Below are 23560 nucleotides of genomic sequence, written 5' to 3' on the forward strand. Positions count from 1 at the left end.
CAAGCCCTACCCGATAATAAGCCCTACCGCTATTTTTGGGAGGAAGAGGGCTTGAAATATAAACCCTCCCCTGAAAATAAGCCCTTGCTACACTAGGTTAACAGGGAAAAAAACAATACTAACCTAGCCGCTGGCGTATGTGTCCCTCGCGGTGGTCTCCGGTGCTGCGGCAGGCTGCTGTCCTCAGCGCTGACAGGATTCTCTTCTGGTGACGAAGCTTTGAATACCCCGCCTATAGTAAGAGAGCGCTGTGATTGGATCGAGTGCCAGCCAATCAAAGCCGGTGCTCGATCTTTCACAGTGTAGAGGTATTGTAGTGGGACAGTAGTGCAGTAGTGTAGTGGGACAGTGGTGCTGTAGTGTGATACAATGTTTAAAAATATCCCATAGGAAATAAGGGCTGATTCCTTCAAAGGAATTGCCCAAAAATAGAACATACAGCAGATTTTCATGAGCAAAAAAAAAAAAAAAAAATTAGTCATGTGAATAAAGACATTGAAATCAATGTGCTATTATCACGCACGGTTACGGTCATATCACTTTGAACAGAACTCATGCGTGAAAGTCACCCGTATAAATAAAACTCCCAAGTGATGAAAAAATTGGTGAGGATTCACTGTAAAATTTTCCACTGTGGAAAATTCACAGCAAATCCACCCCATGTGCTTACATCCCAAGGCTTTATTCCCAGAAGCACATATCAGCCACCGTTTTCACGGCCGGCCAATATACGCTATGTTGGGAGAGAAAGTCTGGTGAAGGGATGTACAAATGAAACCATCACCCATTCCCCCTCCCCCATCACAGGCTCACCTCTCGTCTCCTCCCCGCTCGTTCTGTACAATGGGAGGGGGAGGAGTTAAATGCTGCCCACCCCGCCTCCTGCACTTGATGGTTATGGACAAGAGGGAGGGTGGAAGCTTAGCTCCGCCCGCATCCCTTCCTTGTCCATAGCCATCAATGAGAGGAGGCGGGGCGGGCCGGCGCTTAGCTCCGCACCCTCCCATTGTACAGAACGAGCAGGAAGGAGACGAGAGGTGAGCTTGCATGGGGAGAGGAGAACAGAGGGAGGGAGTTTAGCTCCCTAACAGCATGTATGCAAGTACTTGGATGAAAATGGAGTAATTAACCAGAGTCCGCATGGGTTTGTAACAAACAAGTCATGCCAGACAAATCTAATTTCCTCCTATGATAATATCACTAACTGGGTTGATCAGGGAAATGCGGTGGATATAGTATATCTTGACTTTAGTAAAGCATTTGACAAAGTATCTCATACCATACTTATTGGAAAAATGACCAAATGAGGGATTGACAAGGCAACTGTTAGGTGGATTCAGAACTGGCTGAGTGATCGTACTCAAAGAGTGGTCATAAATGGCTGCACATCCAAGTGGAAGAATGTATCAAGTGGGGTACCACAAGGCTGTGTCCTAGGCCCAGTGTTGTTCAACATTTTTATAAATGATCTGGAGAAGAGAATTAATAGGAAACTGATCAAATTTGCTGATGACACAAAGCTGGGAGGGATAGCTAACACTACAGAAGAGAGAGAGAGAGAGAGAGAGAGAGAGAGAGAGAGAGTATTCAAAAAGATCTAGAAAAGCTTGCACAGTGGGCAGCGACTAACAGAATGGAACTTAAAAAGGAGAAATGCAAAGTCCTACATCTGGGCAGGAAAAATGAAAAAAAGCACATACAGAATGGGAGGAATTGGGCTAAGCAGCAGCACATGAGAAAAAGACTTGGGTATACTTATAGATCATAGACTGAACATGAGTCAACATTGTGATGCAGCAGCCAAAAAGGCAAACACAATTCTGGGATGTATTAAGAAAAGCATAGAGTTTAGATCACATGAGGTAATTATCCCCCTCTACTCTTCCCCTTAGTCAGACCTCATCTGGAATACTGTGTCCAGTTCTGGGCACCCCACTTTAAAAAAGACATAGACAAACTGGAGCAAGTTCAGAGAAGAGTTACCAAGATGGTGAGCGGTCTGCAAATCATGTCCTATGAGGAACGGTTAAAGGATCTGGGAATGTTTAGCTTGCAGAAGAGAAGGCTGAGAGGAGACTTAATAGCTGTCTACAAATATCTGAAGGGCTGTCACAGTGCAGACGGATCAGCCCTATTCTCATTTGCACAAGGAAAGACTAGATACAATGGGATGAAACTGAAAGGGGGGAGACACAAATTAGATATTAGACAGTGAGGTTGATGAATGAGTGGGACAGGTTACCACGGAAGGTGGTGAGTTCTCCTTCAATAGAAGTGCTCAAACAGAGGCTGGACAAATATCTGTCTGGGATGATTTAGTGATCCTGCATTGAGCAGGAGGTTGGACCCGATGACCCTGGAGGCCCCTTCCAACTCTACCATTCTATGATTCTAATAGTCCGAAACTTACTGCTCTGTATAGCAACTTCATTGACCATAGACACAATAGACAAGAGGGGACCCTTTTAACTTCTACAGGAGAGTGTTCCAGACATACTCTACGACCTGTGCAGAGGTCATTTTGCAGGGAGGGGGAGGAGGTGAGCTATGACCATCACTTACTGTAAGAATGGTGGACCCTGTACTATCTATACATAGCTATTACTTTTCATTGTAATTCTGCCTGTAATAACAATAAAATGAATGCTGAAAAGTTTTCTAGATAGAACAGGAAAAGTCAGACTATTATGAGGATCAGTGGCCAGAGTGATATCTGCACGATATTAGCATTTAAAAAAAATATATATATATAAATATATATAGTGACATGGAAAATTAAAGAAAAAAAATCACTACAAATTAAAAAAAACTTTTAACATAAAAAGGTGATTTAAACAATAGGACATTTTTCTGATGATGAGTCCATTTAACCCCTAAATTACTGGCTTTTTTTAGGCTCTAATGACTGGCCGTTTTCGAAATTTGTTTCATAGTCACATTCAAGAACCATAATTTTCATTTTTCCTTTAACATAGCCATATAAGGACTTGTTTTTTGCAGGACTAGATTTTATTTTTTAGTGGTCTCACTGTACAGTATATATGTATTGTAGAACTTTTATTCATTTTTGTGGAGTGGAGGGATGGGGAAAAACTGAAATTCTGCCAATGTTTTTTGAGTTTTGCTGTTACGGTGGTCACCATGCAGTATAATTAACATGACAAACTTGTTCTCTGGGTCAGTAGAATTATGGCCATACCAAGTTTATATAGTTGTTTTACTACGTTTAGACAAAAACAGAACTGTTTTGCATCATCCCAAGAACCGTAATATTTTTATTTTTCCCTTGACAGAGCTGTATGAGGGCTTGCTTTTTGTAAGATGAACTGTCAAATTCTCGAATTTTTTAGGTGTTTTTTTCCTATGTTATGCACTGCACAGTATAAATACCATAACGTAATTCTACGGGTCTGCACACTAAACACAAATAGCATTTTTTTTGTTTTGTTGCATTCAAAGACCTGTAACATTTTTCTCTTTCTGTCAACAGAGCTGGGTGAGGGCTTGCTTGTTATAATAATGATTTTTATTTGTATAGCGCTAACTTATTCTGCAGCGCTTATACGATAAGCTCTCATTTTTATTGGTATTGGTTTGTACTTTGTGGTTCATGTGCCTTTTTATTTTTATTGTTTTTGTTGCATGGCAAATGAACAATTCAGAAATTGACTATTTTTCTTTATACAATGCCAACTGTGTAGGTTAATTAACTTGCTGGGGTTGTTACAAGTGCAACAATACCAATTTTATGTAAGTGTGTGGGTTCCTGCATAATAAGGGGGATATTTAAAATATATTAATAGATGTACTTTCTACTCTTGTCAACTTTCTTTCCATTCATCCTCCTGGAAAGCAAGACATACAGTATCAATTAACTGATTGGGCACCCTATACAACATATTAGCTAGCTAGCTAGCTAGCCACATTGTGTACTATCAGCAGCACCAACGGGGATTTTCAATTAACCATTGCTGGTTTACTGTTGACTGGGGACTCCATAAGCACTCAGTGTTAAAGGCTCTTTCACACAAGCGTATGCATTTTCGCATCTGCGCCGTAAAATTGCATGATTGGCCATTTTCCCGCCCATTCACATGACCAGGAGAGATGTTTTTAGCAAAAAAAAAAAAACATCGCACCCAGGAAAACCCTCACTCTGCAAAAATCCTCGGGATGCCTTCCAACGCCTATATAGAGACACCTGTAAGCTTTTCGCAGCGTTGGATGCTGCTAAAATGCCTCCCCCTCCCTTTTTTCCAGCCCCCATAGGAGTCTATGTGAGCCGCCACCATATATTGGTCGTGGTATGTTCTATTTTTGACGGTCCGACGTATTTACGTACTGAATATTTGCCTCAGATGGTCGTGTATATCAGTCAGCTGTAAAAACATTGCCGTTTATGTGCTCATGTGAATGAAGCCTAAAACTGCCTCTTTAACTATTCTGATGTCGTCTGTAGAAGTTTACAAATGGATGCATTGTACTCTACGTGGCGGTCTTGCAAATCTTGCCTAGTGGAACCTGATTTTTTTTTCGTGTCCCAATATGTAGCAATTAGGTGGGTGGAATAGACGCTAATAGGCTGTGGGGTGTGTGGTCTGAAGATGTGCAGGTGGTGATAGCTTCTCCATCTGGACAAGGTTGCCTTTCAGCCCTTCTGGCCTTTTTCTACCATGGTAGGAGAGGGATAGAGCAGGGGTCCGCAACTCCAGTCCTCAGGGACCGCCAACAGGTCATGTTTTCAGGATATCCTATGGTAAGAACACCTGTGGCAATGTCTGAGGACTGACTATAATTACATCACTTGTGCAACAGTGAGGAAATCCTGAAAACATGACCTGTTGGCGGTCCCTGAGGCCTGGAGTTGGGGAACACTGGGATAGAGGACCCAATCCCTTAAATGTGGATGGTTGATCAGCAGTATTTTGCACCTGTGCAATGCTCCTCCATAAAGCAATTTGGCTGTTTGCATGCTGAGGGATGTGGTGCTTCCACATTCCTTTACATTTTGTATATCAGTGGCCTCATTCTGTGACTTTATGAATTGCTATATCCGTCTTCTGTGATGTTTATATAGTACTTTGTAATACTTCAGTTTGATCAGAAGCCCATCTGTCAGACAGCTGAGCTCCTACAATAGCCAGCATAGGACACCCATACTGACCTTATTCCAATGCACCGTAAAAAGGCCAACGCAGAAAAATATGATCTCCTTAGTGACGGTCGTCAAAAGCCAGACTGATAGTAAGGGGTTAAATGCAGAATGTTATAATGAGAGCCATGCTGCTTTATCTGGTCTGATGGATTATAGTTTAGGGTTGATAACACATTTTCTTTTTCAGTTAGATTCTTTGAAGTCTAAATGTCTCCGGGCTGGCTTAACTAATAACTATAACTACTAGGTTCTGGAGGAGACACCTCGAAAAAGAACATTAAAAAGGGCAACATGTATCTGTGTAGTCATGCATAGCCTACAGACCATTCTAATTAACTGGATGACCCCACGCATGCTGCATTAGGTTAAACATTACAACTGCAAAGACATGGGCCATGATCAACTTATAAAAGCTCCAGCAGCTCAGAGCTAGGAAAATGACTTCTTTTAGGGGGTCACAGTAAACTATTAGGCCATTTTCGCACAATTATAGATGAGTGTTCCTTGAATTCACAGCATCATAGCGATGTGCGAGTTCGGGCCTGTAAACCTACAGCAAAAGTGCGCCCCTAATAAGCTGTGTAAACAGTCCAAGAGGAAGAACCATGAACATGGCTTACACTTGGAGGAATACCAGATAACTGGCATGGCCTTTTTTAGGGAGGGATTACTACTTGACGCACCTTTCTCCCAAAGGTTACATCCTGACTAGATTTTAAATCCAGCCTGTAGTATCTAATAAACGTATGACTAGAAGTCCACGTGGCCGCGTTACAGATCTGTTCGATCGAGGCGTGCGCTCTTTCTGCCCAGGAAGATGCCACCGCTCGTGTAGAGTGGGCCTTCAATCCTTCTGGGGGAGGGATGCCCTTGGCCTTGTAAGCCTCCTGAACGGCTCTCCTGAGCCACCGGGCGATCGCATCTCTAGAAGCGGCCCTTCCTTTGGCCTGCCCCTGAAATTGAACAAAAAGTTTATCAGTTTCCCTGAAACTTTCCATCGCTTAGAGGAATGCTAGTACCGCTCTTTCAACGTCGAGATTATGGAGCCTTTGCTACTTTTCGTTTTAAAAATTTTGGCAGAAGGCTGGAATGACTATTGGCTGGCCTCTGTGGAAATCTGACAAGACTTTAGGATGGAAGGAAGGGTCTAAAGAGAATACAATCTTGTTGGGGTGAATATTCATGTATGGGGGTCTCTGTGAAAGAGCCTGGATTTCACCCACACGTCTAGCTGACGTGACCGTCACAAGGAGGGCTACCTTATATGTCAGCAAGGTGATGGATAGGTCACTAATTGGTTCGAACAGGGAATCGCAGAAGGCCTGAAGGACTATGGTCATTTTGTCACGAGAAGGTTGAACACCTTGGGATGGAGTTCCCACTCTCCTGGGTCCACTTTCTTCCTGCTTAGAAAGTCCACGGCCAAATTTTCAGCTCCTTTTATGTGGAAAGCCGACAGTGACCTGGTTGTGAGTTGCGCCCACTGAAGGATCCTTCCCGCCAGGTGCTGAAGAAGAGTTTTCCTGGTGGTACCCTGGTGGCGAATGAGTGACACAGCCGTCATGTTATCGGAAAAGATCCTCACATGCTTCATTCCTAAAAGCGACTGCAGGCTACGTAGGGATTTCCATACCACGTTAAGCTCTCTAAAGTTAGAGAAACTGGATCTCTCATGAGGGTCCCATGTACCCTGTATATGACAGCCTTCAAAGTGGGCCCCCCACTCTTTGGCGCTGGCATCCATTATTATCGCGGGTTCCAGGTTCCATTCAGATGCCCGCGAAAGGTTATCTGAGAACAATCACCAGCGGAGTGAGGATCTGGCCCTAGCGGAAATAGGGATTGTCTGGTCTAGTGAGGACTGTAACTTATCCCAATTTTGAAGAATAAGTGCCTGGAGATCACGACTGTGGAATTGGGCCCAGGGAACTACTCCAATACATGAAGTCATTAGCCCCAGAATCTGCATTGCCTCTCTTATTGTTACTCTAGATTTTTTATATGGAGTGGAACATTCGTCTAAAATGAGCTGTTTCCTTAGAGGAGGAAGGGATGAACTTTGGAGATGTGAATCCAAGAGGACTCCCTGGAATTTCTTCCGGGTTTCCGGTTCCATGTTGGATTTCGGATCATTAATGATCCAACCCAGGTCCCTAAAAAGCTGAAGTGTGGAAGCCAAGTGTGATCTCAGAATAGTTGGGGAATCCGCCACTAGCAGGAAGTCATCCAGATAAGCCGATAATGATCCCGTAATTGCGTAAAAAAAGCTACCATCTCAATCACCACTTTGGAAAAGATCCGAGGGGCTGAGGAGATTCCAAATGGGAGGCAGATAAACTGGAAGTGACGGATTTCCCCTTCCACTCTCAACGCAAATCTCAGGAACCTTTGCGAGTTGACGTGAATGGGGATGTGAAAATAAGCATCCACTAAGTCAATCGTGGCCATTACATTATTCCTGGCAATCAGGGGTGTTGCGGTTTTAATAGTTTCCATTTTAAATTTTCTATACTGAATAAATTTGTTCAGTTCTTTGAGGTTAATTATTGTGCGGTGGGAGCCGTCTGGTTTGGGAACCAGAAAAAGGGGTGAATAAAAGCCTTTCCCCCGTTTGCTTTTAGGGACCGGGATAACCGCGCCAAGATCTACCAGGCTTAAGTAGAGCCTGTTCCAGGGTTGGAGACTGTGTCGAGGTTAAAGGAAATCGATCAGGGGGGCGAGATTCTAGTTCAATCTTGTACCCCTCTGCCACCAGGTGTAGAGCCCATTTATCCAGTGGTGATGTTTCGCCAGCTAGCAGAAAAATTAGCTAATCTTCCGCCCACGAAAATGCGGGTTGAGGGACAACGGTAAGAGTCTTACCCCTTCCTCCCTTCAAATAAGACCACCTTCCGGTCTTTCCTTTCCCAGTGTAGGTTGTAGACGTGGGATGTGGATTGAAGGGTTTTTTAGGTGGTCTGATGGCTGGCAGACCCTGGTTTTTGTCCGCTACCTTCTCTAGCAGGCGATCCAGGTCTGGTCCAAAGATGCGTGAACCCCGAAAGGGTGGGGCGCACAACTTGTTCTTGGAGGTTAGGTCTCCAGCCCACTCCTTTCCCAAACTGCCCTTCTCGAAGTATTGGAGAGGGCTGCCACTTCTTGGAGATTAGCGGAGCCTGATCCACACAACAGCACTCATTCAGGATCAGTTGTTTTAGTGTGGCGTTTAAGGGAAATGACAAGGGAGAACTCTGTTAGTAAAGAAGTGTATGTAGTGCAGGTGTCTGTACGTTGGCCCACAGGACCACTTACAGTTGGAAGATTCTTTGGGTCCTCACTGGCCGACATCCTGCACTTGTGAGATGGAATCCTGTCCTTAGAATCAATCTCCAGCGTGTAGAGAAGCACCAGGGTCTTGCCCTAGTGCAGGGAGCTTTAAAATTTTAAGTTTGGTGCCACGCCCCCTTGTGGAACATCTGCCGTTACCGCGCTGTCAGGAAACCCAGAGATGACAGCTGCTGTGGAACCGAGAAGTCCGTCCTTGGATCCCGGTCCACACCCAAATGGGGTCCTTCCCACTGAGGTAACAGGGGCTGCCAGAAGTAGATGCAGCTGCTGCGTCCGGTAAGTCTTCTGGCATGTGACAGCATCGCTGGAGCTCTGCGCTGCTGTCCTTTGAGGGACAGGAAAAGCACTGGTGTTGGTGGAGGGGAGGTGCCTTTTATGCTCTGCCTTTTCCTGTCCCATCAGGTCAGCAGGTAAGCAACCTCCAAGTGTATGCTGTCAAGATGTCAGAGGGAAATTCGATTATGAGCAGCACTGGGAGCAGGGACTAATGTGAATTGAGACACTGTTTGTACAGTACTACGGTATATGTTGGCACTAGATAAGAAACAAGAAATTAAAGGGAACCTGTCATGTCTATAAGCACTATAAAACTAGGTTATGGTGTTTATAGGACGGGGACATCGAAACTAGGGGTGGACCTTCTATACTTACTGGGCTGTTTATTCTCATGCGATCACCCTTGAAAGTCACTGCCCAGGTTAGATTCTTCAGTCAGTGTGCCCGTTCTCCCACTGTTCTCTATAGGAGTACGTGTGTACTGCCTGAAAGAAGAGAGACCCGCTCATAGACAAAGAACTGACTTCCAGGGATTACCGTATAGAAATAGAGCCCCGTAAGTATGAAAAGCACAACCTCAGACTCAATGTGCTACAAGCACCATAGCTTTGGTTATGGTGCTTATAGGATGTGATAGGTTTCTTTTAAAATAAACCCCATTTATATTTAGTTACCTGGCTGTGCTTTAAATGTGCTACATTAGGACGCAACATTGATCTGCGACTAAATCTTTGTGGGGTACCTACAATACCCTCCAGAACTTTGAAGTTAGCCCATGTTTCAAATAGCAATCCAGGAGTGAGAAACCTCTCTGGAAAGTGCTCCACCAAGAATGGAAACTTATGCCAACTGAATGCAAAGAGTATGAAAGGCTGGCATATAGACTAAGGGTGGATGCTTTGACAAGTCCAAAATTTGAAGTTACTTCCAGATACCAAGAATCAGTCAGAAGATTGAGCAGTTTTTATTTATGTCAACAAAAACCATACATCCCAAACAATATTTGACTATTTCTTTCCAATTTTACACTTTGTCATTCATGATGCAACTAGTCCCCCAGTATATCCAAGTCAGCTAGTATTACCTTGTTTATTCTTCTTTATGTGAAGATTCCGATAGTTCTTCTCTTCAGGTAGGTCATGTGATCTCATTGTGACCATCTGATATTTACTTGTCTCTATTTATTGTCCAGAAGTCCATATTTCAGTCAGCAGAACGTCTTGTATGACAAAATTATATGTACTGTTTTCACACGCACTCTTTCACAGGTGGGGACATAAATTCCTATCAGTTACTGGTGATGGCTAGAGGCCCCTGTCACACAGTTATAATGAAAGATGATAGTTCATCTTCCAGGCTGTATACTTATGATCTTTAGCTTTTTCAGTTGAATACAAAAAGGTAATGTGTTCTACCAGCAGGCAGAGATGGTACTAGCTCTAGCTGGTCATTTGACGCTGTACTGATGCATCCTGGAATTTCTGGCACAGCACAGCAGAAGAGAAAGCAGGAAGAAATTTAAACATCAAAGATGGTGTCCAAGTAGTATCAGACAGGAGGCTGCACTGCATGAAGTGACTGCAATATACATATAGGAGGCATCCAGCATGTCAAAGGCAATCAGCTGAGGGAATGGAAAAATATTTTTTCTCTGGAGTAGCCCTTTAAGGGGCGTTTTCAAATGTATTCTGGAATCTACCCGACTCAGAAGCTGAAGCTACTGCTGCCCTATCCACCCTTTATATTACTTGTTCAAATTGACTGCTGTGTATAAGCACAGACTCCGATAACTGTATAGATAGCCGATTTTGTTACAGCAACGACAGAACAATCATAAACTGCAAAATAAACCACCCAAGAGAAAGATTCAGGCAACGGCCAAAACAATGAGCCTTACTAATGAGATATCCTTGAGATCCCCTATAAATATATTCCAACTCAGAAGATTGTAATACTTGGCTACTAGAGATGAGCGAACGTGCTCGGCCACGCCCCTTTTTCGCCCGAATACCGCGATTTTCGAGTACTTCCGTACTCGGGCGAAAAAATTCGGGGGTCGCCGTGGCGGCGCGGGGGGTTGCAGCAGGGAGTGGGGGGGGGGGGGGGGGGGGAGAGGGAGAGGGCTCCCCCCTGTTCCCCGCCACGCCTCTCCCCGCCCCCCGGCGCACCCGAGTACTTTTCACCCGAGTAGTGAAGTACTCGAAAATCGCGGTATTCGGGCGAAAAAGGGGCGTGGCCGAGCACGTTCGCTCATCTCTATTGGCTACCCAAAGTAAGGATCCTTGACAGAAGCTAGGTGGTACAATTGATAATGCGATATCTATTGTCCAATCATATATTGCCTCCTATATGCAACATACAACAGGATTTATTATTTTCTTGATGTAGCAATATGGGATAAGAAATTTGGGAATTTGGATAATCGTGCATAGTGACTTTTTATTAATCTATATTTTTATAATTTATATCTTAAAAACTTTGTTTGCAGGGATCTCTAGCACATGACCCAACGCCGTGTGACAGGGTGCTAGTCTGGTCATTTCTGGAAATGATGCTATGATTAAAGGGGTTGCCAGGAAGCTTAAGACTCAGGAGTACAAGATGTCCCCACTGTGATAACATCTACAATTTACCAGGCTAGTGATAGTTTTAGTAATACTAATGACATTTCCCAGTAGGCTGCAGTTTTAGAAATGGAATCAACGCCGAGAAATCCACATTATATTCCCCTGTGTGCACATGACCCTTAACGCAAGTTTTTGGGTTTTTTTAAAGCGTGGAAAACTCCTTCCAGGATTCATTCCCAACGGCTGTTCGCTGTTTCTTGTGCAGCTTGAAGTTGTCACCCGCTTGCGTTCACAGATGTATAATAAAATGCTACTACTTTACAGGAGTGAACTAGAGAACGCTATGTTTGATTCTCTAGGTTTGTATTTTGCATGCCTGTCATCCCAAGGGTCTGCATCCCTCACGTTTGCTGTTCCTTTACATATAGTTTTGTACTACTGAGAAGCCGTTTATAGGTGCCTTTACAGAGTGTTTTACCTGGCAGCGTTTTTCCTGGAGTGTCTTTTTTTACCCAGTAAAAAAAACAAAAAACACTACAGCCAGATAATTTGCTGTAAGTCAATAGGGAATTATGAAACCCTACAAACAGTGCACTTTTGGGCATTTTTTTGAACCCTTTCCAATCCACTGTCTGACGTCTTCAGACATTCTGATTGAAGGCTGTACAGCTCCGATGTCGGAAGACGTCCGACAGGGTATTCTTACTGTATATTACTGGCCGCTCTGTTGTTGGGGAACTCTCCAGCATGTCCAATACCGCAGTACTGGCTCTAGCCAGCAGGTGGCGCCATTGTATAAATAGCAGAAAGACAAAAAACCCCGAGGAATCCTTGTATCCTAAATTGGATTGCAAAGGGTTAAAATGATTTTTTCTAAAGTGCAGCGTATTTCAAGCATATAACAGAACCTATAATTGTTTTGCTACCTTAACCCATGCAGCTATGTGTGACCCTTTTTTTCTGTATGAGGATTTCTTCAATTCAAACAGAATGGACAATACAACAAACCCATAGTATATAAAAAGAGAAACAAAAACCAAAAACGCACACGAGTTTTATTTAAAAAAAAAAATTTAATCATAAAATAGGTTTGCATAAACATTTGGATACTACACAAGGTAGTACTGTAATACAAAACATTTCTTCCATTATATATTTTACTTTAAACTGTTAAACTTTATTATAAATTAAACTTCTTCACAAAGAAAAAATTGCACATAACTGACCACTCTTCGGCTCTGATGCACTGGCATTTTGCATTTAGTATCTTTTGTCTTCAAGTTTAACAGTCTCGGCTTTAAAGTCCAAAATGCAGAAATATGGAAAGGAAAAGAAAAAGAAAAGAAAGAAAAAAAAATCCCTCGAGTGCACTTAGCAGACTGATGGTCTTTGCTGAAGACCTGCTGCTTTTTGCATTAACTCAAATTCCCTGAAATCTCCCACCGTTATATTAAAACAAGAAATGACCAAATTGGTTAAAGATTTAGAATGAGAGACTGATTGCTTTTAGATTGTAAACAGCAGCCCCCATAACTAATGTCAGACACGGGGTCTCACAGGCATCAGTGAGAGAGTCAAGCAAGTGAAAAACATCACAACGAATGGGGATTGTAAAATAAATGAGGAGAAGGGGAGGAGAATAAAGACAAAACAGACAAACAATAAAAACAGCAGTCATTTAGATGAACTATACTTACGTACATGATGTATAGAGTATCTTGTGGGGCCATGAAGCAGGCCTGAGTTGGGAAGTCATGTCTCCAGTTTAAAGGTGGGCAGTATATGTGTGGAGTTACAGAAAGCACGGTTGACTCAGAGTAGGTCGGAGCTTTCACAGCCTAATCTGAATCAAACTATTGTTGACCGTTTTGGCAATTTAGAGTAAGACTTTGGCCTGACTGCAACCAGTGTTCAGCGATTCCTGCTTTCTGTGTTTAAATTTAAGAGCTCATCTAGGCTGACTCCAACCTCTTGGCACTTGGAAACTAGTTTTCTCAGGTTATCAGTTTTACCTCCTTCTGATGCTTCAAACAAGAGTTGCTGCAAAAGATGGGGAAGCACACGTGGTAAGGCCTGTGCCGTGCCATACCTGTACACACACCTACAGATATGGCAAGCAAAGAGAAAGCTAATACAACCCCATTAGAGAAAAAGAACAGAAGAAAACATTACATCTTTCCAGAGCTCAGCACACAGAGGCAACTTCTGCAGGGCCCTTTGATACAAGTGCTGGACCTGAAAAACAAGATACATTTGAGTAGGGAAAGATGGATCCACACCACCAACACCCCTCCCCGACCCCTTCCAAAAAAGATAACTTTATAGTCTCCATTCCAGTGTTGGGACCTGTGACATGTATGGAAGTGGCATGTATATAGATGTACAGTACAATAAGTTAATAGGGGAGTGTGTGGTAACTATACACTTTCTAGGGTAGGCTATGTTCACATCCAGTCAATGGCTGTTTAATGCGCCTCCATATATTTAATTGAGGCGACCACAAAAAAAAAAAAATGTCCATACTACAGGTTTTGATTTTTTTCCCTTTCTTTTAAATAAACTGCATACTGTTGTATATAACCAATACTTGGAAAAGCAAAAAACGTCCAACAGAACGCTTATTCTGTAGCACCCGCTTGGCATAGACTTACATTGTGAAAGCAATAAATCCAACAAGAACTTTTGGTTTGATCGCAAAGAAACCGATCCTGATGGAAAGTGGTTTGGCCTCAGGCACACTGGCGTATTTGAGTCCGTGTTAAATCTCAGACAGCACACGGACCCATTGTAGCGTAGGGGGCTATGCAAAAAAAGCTGTTTTTTATGCGCACCAGTAGTCTACATGAAAAAACTAATTGCAGGTATTATTCAAATCCATATCACAGAAGAGAATTAGGACAAGCAAATGCATGTCAATGCGTGGGGAATCTGTATATCAGACAGCACACGGAAAGATGTCCGATGCAAGTTGCGTTCGAGTCGCTCAGGCTCATCTTGGACAGAAGGCAAGAGTGTCAGAAACCTTAAACTATAATAAGACTCAAATTGTAATGAAAGCCCTATTGAAAATCTGCTGATCTGTTGACGGATCCAACCGAGGGGGGAAAAAAAGGAAGGAAATGGACATTTTACTGTGAGTTTCACCCCCTTTTCAGAGTAATGGCACGTTTACATGCAACGTGTTCCGCACACACACAAATGCGCAGGCTTTTACAGCGTGGTCATAGATTACAAACTCCATTCAGATATTAGAGACAGCTGCGGAAATTTCTGCGCCATGTACACACAGCCTAAGGCTGTTCTATATTATTATTACTAGGGGACCAGTGAAGCACAACTAACAGAAATTGAGTTTTTAAGAAAAAAAAAAAAAAAAAGGACCTCACCTCCTTATGTCCCTTCAAGAACGTTTCCACTGCAATGGCTCTAAAGGCACAACACAAAATAAATCATGTTATATGTCTTTGTTACCCAAAGCAGTTGAGCAATACCATAACATAAGATAAGAGTTAAGCAGAACTAAGTAACCTGCATAAAAAGCAACGGACGTTTCAAACTTGGGCTTCACTCACAGCAGTATTTTGCTTCAGCATTTGTAAGCCAACACCAGGAGTCCCATGTAAATACGGAATAGACGATATTCCAATATATACATTTTGCTCTCCGTAGGTTTCATTCCTGGTTGTGGCTTATAAATACTGATACAAAATACCCACCAAAATATGTAAATGAGGCCTGAAAGTTTCAAAATAAACTTTTTTAAACACAATAAATAATGACAAAATGTAGCAACAGTCATGATTAGGGGAGAAAAGAAACAAAAAACAGACAAACAAATGAAGAATGCCCCTAGACAAAAAAAAACAAATCACACACATCTTAACACTTAGTGGAGGGGTAATTCAGCATATAAATCAGCTTTACCTGCATATTACAAGACAATGAAAAAAATAAACATTTAGTACATTACATTTTCCAGACGGTCAGGCACATTGGGAAGTTATACGTTAACATCTTGGATTGCATTTTCACAATTTGTATATTGTTGTCATCCATTTCTTGCTTAAGTACCCTGTGAACAAATATTGTAGTAAATGCTGTATATTGTCACTAGAAATGTAAGCACACTTATGTGACTAAGTCAGGTTTCTAAACCTGGAGGTTAATGCTTAAATTATCATTTGTCCTTTCAGCAGAAGAGAATGAAGAGTCCTGCACTCTAGTTTCGCACTTTTTAAAGCGCACAAAAACTTACATCGCTCGTCCCTATAAGGCTGCAGTCACACAGGGCGCAAGTCCCGCAAGGAAACTCCGCCCCCCTATGTGAACCCAGCCTAAATGTGCTGCACTACAAGGTATCATCACAAATCCTATTGTACTACCCTGTAGCTATAGGCGTTTAATGACAGAAAACTTTGGATTAATTGGAGAGATATATAAAAAAAAAAAAAAAGTTCTTTGATGAGGCCTCCAGGTGATGTCATGCTGCGGTTAATAAAGTCAACTGAAAAAGAAAACCGCCACACAGAAGAGATGGTGAAAAATATAAGATGACGCTGCAGGTAGTAATACTGTGCGAGTTCTTCAGTTATCCACTATTCACCTACTACTGTGTTTCCCTGAAAATAAGACATGGTCTTATATTTTTTGCCCCAAAAGAGGCACAGTGTCTTATTTTCAGGGGGTGTCATTCATTGAATGGCTGCGATTGGCTCATCAAGCTCCACCTGTGATTGGCTGAGGCTACGGTCCTGAGCCAATCACAGCAATCTCTTGCTGGAGGCGGGGTATTCAACCAACTTTACCAGGAAGAGAATGATCTTTCAATGCTGAGGACGACACTGAAGACTGCCGGCGCGCCTGAAGAGCAGCGAGAGGGACAGGGACGCTGCCTGCAAGGTGAATATTTCTTTTTTTCCATGTAGTGTAGCTAAGATGTATTTTTAGGACAAGGCTTATATTTCAACCCCCCCTTTCCGGGAAAACCTGGGTAGGTCTTATTGTCATGAAAACACTGTAGATAACTGATCAGGGTCAGTTCAACATCAGGGGGGGGTCACATAACTGACGGCAATTACTATGGACAGACCTGTCTATGGGCCATACCATTCTACTGTGCAGATAGGGGCAACTCCACTAATGTAAGAAAGGGGTGTGAGCTGAATTCTAAATACATGTACATTAGAAAGTTGTATATCTATCTATTCCATAACTAAATAAAAACTGTAAAAAGCACTAGAGGGCAGACAACCCCTTTAACCTATCAGTGGTGACCAATAATCACAAACTTCGTAAATGTAAACCTTTGAAATAAGATCATTTAACCACAATTCATGCCTTCGATATTACCAGCATGACAGCATAACCCACTGACCTGAGTGCAAGTCCAAGATTCATAGGCATCATGGAGGAGAAGCGTTCCAGTATCTTAGAATGCAGCGTTTGTGATACGCAGCTTAAATAGAAGTAAATGACCTGGAAATGTGAATCATAGATAAGGGAATGTAGCCTTATGGCAAGTTCTCCTATTCAGTCTACACTTTGCTTAAAACATGAATGGTATTGGCAGTGCATTTACATGTAAATCTAGCTGTAGTCATTGACACCTTACCGAATTGTGGAACTCATAGTTGGTCCAGTATTGGGCTGTGCTAAAAGGAGTGGGCTGCCGCGTGGGAACAGTCATTAAGCATCTGTTAACTAAATCTGTAAAATGCTTAGTATCTTGAACTTTATTTCGGCATCCTGCTATTTTGCTGTTAGTAAAGACAAGATAACTGAAACGAAAAGGGCCAGTAATTATTAGGACACTTGTAGAGGTGACCATTAGTACATACAAACACTGTGGATACTTACTCCATCCAAAGCTTCTGTAGGATGTCCTGCTGCATCACAGCCCCTAGTGCGGCTTCATAGGCGTCCACGGCCTCCTCTCTGGTGGCGTGAAGAGACTGCCACAAGCTGAAAGTTAGCAGGTAACTTCATATCAGCGAGGTTTATAGATCACATGACAGACAACAAACTGTACAAGACTTAACAGCAACATTTGATCATCATGAATACTAATGCACACTTAGCAAACTACAATGGGTGCACTAGAGATATTCATATAGAGGCACTTTGGACCTCCTTCGGCCTTCAGAACCACCAAGGTTTGTAGTAGCATCCATACACTGGGGCTCAGGGTGTGCCAAGAAAACACATCTCCCTCATTATTACTCCACTTCTACCACCCTGCAATGTTGACACCTAACAGTAAGGGCTCACTGATTCATACTGTTTGTGCCAAATTTCGGCCCTCCCATCAGCATGTTGCAATGAAAATCTGGATTCATCTGACTAGGCGATATTTTTCCACTGCTCCAATTTTTGCCCAAAGGAGTCTGTCCTTTCTGCTTCCCTTAGGCCTTGTGCACACGGATGGGTCAGATTCCGGCAGCACCATCGTCCGCATGTTCCCGCTTTTCTTTTTCTTCATCTGTACATGTTTTTCCAGTGCCATCGCCTAGCGATGACGCGGAATCTGCGACCTTTCTGCAATGTCAACTGCAGAAGGGCTACGGATCAGACCGCTTCCACTGACTTCAATGGAAGCAGTCAGTGCAGAATCCACGCAAAAATGGAGAATGCTGCGATTTTTCATCTCGTGTGCATGAAGAATCACTTTTCCATAGCATGCTATGGGCAGTATTTGCTGCGGAACCCGCATGCGGACACCCGGTTCGGATTCAGCAATGCAAATCCACCCGTGTGCATGAGGTCTTAGACTGTAATGGCACTTGAACTGGTCATTTGGTTATAGCCCACCGATGCTAAAGAATGATGAATTGTACGTTCAGACCCATTAGTTGGAGCAACAGTGCTGTATTCCAATGTCAATCTGCTCAACTGTGCAGTGCCTGTTCAGCAGAACAATTCTTGGCATCCACCTCTTACTCCTTACGTTGACAAGTTGTTTATATCCAGAGGATCTCCCTTCACCAGGATGCTTCTCCTGATCATAACATTCTCTGTATACTCTTGACACTATTGTATGAGAAAACCCCACAAGTTTGGTAACTTTTGAAATACTGGCCCTGGTTAGTCTAGCCCTGATGACCAAGCCTGAGCAGAGGTCGCTCAGGCTGCTCAATTATCCCATTCTAATGTGGATTCACACTGAAACTGATCCGTGGAAAACTTATAAAAACTTTTGATTTTATGCTGCACTCTGGGATCACAGGTCTACACTTTCCATACAGAAAAACTGCAATAATCAAAAGGGCGTCTCTGATAAAGTATAACTTGAGGTGTGCAATAGCTGCAGTTGTGCTCACCAGTAAACAAGCCAGAGGTACGGTCTTTGCATATCTGAAACGGTGAGAGGTCCGCCATTTTTAAATGCTGGTGCTATGAAATCTAGTGGCACTGAGAAATTTAAGAGGTATCTAAAAATCAAAGCAATATATTTGTTATATCTTCACAGTATCTTGAGTCTTCAGAAACTAAAATAGAAACCATGAAAAAAACATGTTATCGTATCATCATCACAATCTTTCTCTTCATAAGCAAAAGCAAATCAAAGACTCGGATATTCCGCCTTCAGGCTGCTGTAAAGTGATCCTCATCTGTTCACGGCTTTAGAGGGAGACTGGAGAAAACTTGAAATCACTATTGTTCTTGCCTTATCATAAGAATGGGATAGATAGATAGACATGCAAATTAGTCGTTTCCCCAGGGTGCAATTGTTATACAGTGCCTACTAGGGCAGAAAACCCCTTTAACAATCACTATATTGGATGAAATGCTCACCACACCAGATCAGGACTCACTATCTCTATTCATTCTTAGGAGACTCACATTGAGGCCATAATAGGAATGAGTAGATAAAGTCACTCCTGGTCCACACAGCAGAAACTGTAGGTTGCGGTAAGTCATAGGCGGCCATGTGGGAATGGAGCGGAGCGGGTATTTCATCAATAAAGCACTGTACTGAACTGGCAGCCCAGGAAAACTATAAGGGGTTATCTAGCCCCACTTAATGATTAAAACCTGTCCAGGGTAATGAAAAAAAAAAAAGACATAACTCAACCGCACCCAATCCACTGTCGCTCCCACCACAGCAGCGATGAGGTCACTGACATCAGGGACATGACTGCTGCAGCCAATAATCTGTGACTAGCTGCAGCGGTCAGTGTCCTGTGTTAGAATGTCAGCGCTGTTACAACAGTAGGTAGAGAGCAGTAAGGGGACCAGTCACCTGCAAAATACAAGTGGAGGAGGATTGGGTGAAGAGTTTGTTTTTTCCACCACCCTTGGCAGGATAGAAAACATTGGGGCTGCACACGCCTTTAATGCATTTCCCAGATATATAAACATAGATTCAATGCAACCAGCATGATAGAAGGTGCATACACACTGTGCGGGTACATCCATACCTCTGCATCACTATAGTCATCATGATGGTAGGGACAAACCTGTGTAGGAACAAGTCTCGCTGTTGTAATTGAATAGGCCTACAGATATTCGAGAGCAATATTACACTGTGGGTTTTCCATCTTGTTTAGGGATAGCAGCTTAGTCAAGGATCCAGGTAAAGCCAAATACAGATTATAGATACATTTGTAGCGACTCATAGGCAACGTATCAGACTGGAATTTGCACTATAGGGGAATCAGGTACAACCTGGGTGGAAAAAACATTTTAAGAGGGACGTCTGCCATGTGTAGGACTGGTCTTGTAGATTTACCTCAAAAGATCTGCTGGAGTATATTGTTCGTTAGTGGTTTCAAAGAACGTCAATACAAATCCTTCCATTAAAGATGAGACACAGTCTAAATGGTCCTGAAAATGTAAAGGTTTTTAGGTCAACTTGTGTTACAAAAAGGATTTTCAAAATGTATTAGAATTTGAGGGGTTTTGTTTAGTTTTTTTTAAATTCTTTTTAACTAAACCTTTATTTCTGTGTGTTAGTCATCTCACAAGTTTCTAAAGTTTGTGGACGAGAAAAGTGGTCCTCACTTCAGTTCGTCAAGTTAATTCTCAATAGCTTTGGATATTGGGTGGCTGACTTCGGCCTAAATATGACACTTATTTCGGCGGTCAGAAGATCACACACCAGGACTTAGATTGGAATAGTCTCCAATTGCCTCCAGAATAGAAAACGGACTGTAAACTGGGCTCTGGATTAGAGAACACCCCGACGGCAGAGAGTAAGCTGCAAGCCAGGGATTCAATAACTTAGAATCCCCACTGGCTGGAAAGCCGGGGGAATGAATGAATGTGTTCCCAAGCAGCTGGTGGTTGGATAAAGGCCACCGATGAGATCTAGTCAAAACACTGCCCGTTTTGCCATGCTTGGAGACTTTACTCCTGGAAAGGATTAGTAAAAGGGCATGAAAGGTAGGCCTCACTGTGACACATCATGCTTTGCTGGGCAGACGGCTGGGGTTGCTCGGACAGTCATCCACTAGGATAGGTGGGTGCACAGCCTACATTTCTTCTGTTTTCCCTGGCAGCAAAGATGGGATTTTTTTTTTTAAATTGTGTCTTCTAGGTAATGGGTCTCCATGGTCCAGCCACTGGCAAGCGAGAGGAGACCATATGATTTCCTCAGCAATATTCCCTCTCCTCACCATGGGGAAAACAGAGGCCCAACATTCTGTTGCCTGACCTATAAGGGAACAAAAAAAATGGTGTAGAATGGATCTGGACACCAGATCTGTATTTGTCCCCTATTGTCAATAAGCTTAAACTAGTTAGCTCAGTGCCTGCACACTTGGTATAGCCTGTATAGGAGGAGCCAGCTTTTACTTTCCTCCCAGTGTCACACCTTCTAGTGACAAGCAGCCGATTACCTTGGATCTGTGTCCCCAAATGCAATGACCAAGAAATTAAACTTCCTTCTAACTTGTTGTCCACTGCCTGTTGTCATGTGAAGTTTTCCTCTAGTAACAGACACACCAAGGTAGATAACAGAAAGTAGAGCAGAGCGTTTTCTCATGTTGCCCATAAAGGTCTATAGAAGGGTAGAGGAAGCTGCAGCGGAGAAAGGAGAAGCGGAGACAGCTGCAGCAGCTTTCTAGTAAGGGTGTGTGACCGAAAGAAACGAGAACAAGATATCTTCTTCTGTATGTGTGTGTGAAAGGTATGGGAGCCTGCTGAGGGGAAACTGGGGAAAAATACAGACAATAGTGAATGGCCAGAAATCGTGCTATTTATCATAACACGGCAGCTTATTCCAAAGAGCCACCTGAAAGTGTTGGTTGTTGGTGTGCATTAATGCAGCAGTGAAAAGAGAAAAAGTTTGCTACTGTGTTTGCCAGAACAAATGTTACTGCTCTCTGGAAGACAAACCAAATCTTCCAGATACAATACCTTCTATTGGCTAACAAAAAGAAATTATGTTAAACCATTAAAAAAAAATATTGCACAGGAGGGAGAATCGCTGGCGTCACTCACAGCGCTGCCGGAATGCAGGCGGAGCGGGCTGAGGATCGTTCTCCCCACACCCGCCTCCATTCACAGTAAGCAGACAGTCAAAAGTGAACGACTGCTGTTTACAATGAACGGCTCGTTGTTCAGTTTTCTGCATGCCGAAACCAAACGACTGAACAATTCTTGCATGCGTTTACACAGGATGATTATCTTCAGATTCTTGTGGGTGTGGTGAAATTCGATGATTCTAAACGATAATCATCCCGTGTTAAAGGGCCATTACTGTAACAGCAGTTCTTTTTGTTAGCCACCAAAACTCATCTTCTCCGCAAGACTCTTATTTCTGTTTGGGAGAGCAACAACAATGTAATAGTGAACATGAAATTAGTTCTATGTTTTGTCAGATGATCTGTCAGTGAGTGAAGGGCCCGTGCATCTCCTGCTTAGAGCAGCACTAATAATTTCTATGCCATTTACCTGCTGTACTAGGAATTTGCAGACATTATAGAAGATTTGTGCGTTCCAAAGATGATTTCTGAATGCAGAGATCCAGACATCAATGGCGTGTTCTGGCTGGCCTTTCTTCATGTACACGGAGCATAAAGACTCCAGTAAATCACAGTTTCCGCTAGAAGTCTCCAGGAGCTGTTTACAAAGGTTCACTGCAGCAAAATGCCTTAAAGAGAAAAAACCAAGTCAGTCAGTCTCCATAGCAGACCTCCAACATCCCAGTGGTAAGACATCGTTACCTGTCAAACATAAGGTGGAGGGAGATCATATTTTTATAAAGTGGTAGACAAACTTCTATTCTTTCTTCAGCAGTCAAGTTTTCATCAGAGCAAGAAAATACAGCAGCTATGGAGAAAGGAAACAATAATTAGGGAACATATTTCAACATTTAATGCTATAGTGTCTTTTACAAATCCTGCATCATTAACGTATAAACCGTTAGAGAACGCCTCTGCAGTGGCCGCTCTACTTAGCAATATTGTTACATGCAATTATTATCTATGATCGCTACAATGCAGGATTAAAAGGATCAATTATGGTGGTTTCTGCAGTAAAAGTCTAGAAAGTGGTCTACACTACAAGAAATAACCCACATATAGCAGAAATGAGAATTCCCAAGGGTTGAAGTACTATGGAGAAGTGAAGGTAGTCTGTGATAAAGATTCTAGCACTATTGATGGGATTGTTTGAAAGCCAAACATAATGTACATTATTAGATATAACTATGCCCTATGAGGGAGCCGGAAGCATGTGGGTGGCTGTATATAAATCTATATTAAATCAATCATCTTTATTTATATAGCGCCAACATAGGGGAGAACAGATACAAAAACCACGGTTACATGTAGTCAATTGATGGAAACAATAGGGGTGGGGGGGCTCCAACGAGCTTACATACTACAAATATTGGGGTGATACAGAAGGTGAAGGGGCTGGAGATGTGCGCGATATGGCGAGGTGGAGAGTGAGGGATGCTATACTCAGACAATGGTCAGGCTGTATAGTGGCGGAATCAGTATGACTGCAGGTGCCGGTTGATTACGGCTGATTGCAATCAGTAGGACAGGGAGCATGTTATCAGGCGGAGTAACAAGGGTTTGGTTTAGGGGATATGGTTAGCCTCTCTGAAGAGGTGCGTTTTTAGGGCACGTCTGAAGTTTTGTGTGTCAGTGATTGCGCAGATAGCTTTGGGTAGCGCGTTCTAGAGGACCGGTGCTGCTCTGGAGAAGTCTTGAAGGCAGGAATGAGAGGGTCAAATTAACGGGCACTCAGTCTGATTTCGTTAGAGCGGAGAGCCTGGGCTGGTGGT

The 23560-nt window shown here is 42.9% G+C and overlaps 1 protein-coding gene across 1 annotated transcript in view; it reads right to left on the minus strand.

The window, feature by feature from the left end:
* Window positions 1–12378: 12378 nt before the first annotated feature.
* The window catches only part of ZFC3H1 (zinc finger C3H1-type containing), a 68093-nt gene continuing 56911 nt past the window's right edge, over window positions 12379–23560 (minus strand). The window contains exons 25-35 of the mRNA XM_066591641.1: window positions 22491–22596; window positions 22219–22417; window positions 20054–20148; window positions 18642–18752; window positions 17182–17286; window positions 16937–17102; window positions 16700–16800; window positions 15296–15397; window positions 14712–14751; window positions 13498–13560; window positions 12379–13365 (exon numbers count right to left, since the gene is read on the minus strand). Of these exons, the coding sequence (XP_066447738.1) occupies window positions 13237–13365; window positions 13498–13560; window positions 14712–14751; window positions 15296–15397; window positions 16700–16800; window positions 16937–17102; window positions 17182–17286; window positions 18642–18752; window positions 20054–20148; window positions 22219–22417; window positions 22491–22596 (1217 nt within the window). The 3' untranslated portion in view covers window positions 12379–13236. The remainder of the gene's footprint in view (window positions 13366–13497; window positions 13561–14711; window positions 14752–15295; window positions 15398–16699; window positions 16801–16936; window positions 17103–17181; window positions 17287–18641; window positions 18753–20053; window positions 20149–22218; window positions 22418–22490; window positions 22597–23560) is intronic.

The sequence above is a fragment of the Eleutherodactylus coqui genome, chromosome 2, assembly GCF_035609145.1.
Source record: "Eleutherodactylus coqui strain aEleCoq1 chromosome 2, aEleCoq1.hap1, whole genome shotgun sequence".
In the NCBI taxonomy this organism is placed as follows: Eukaryota; Metazoa; Chordata; class Amphibia; order Anura; family Eleutherodactylidae; genus Eleutherodactylus; species Eleutherodactylus coqui.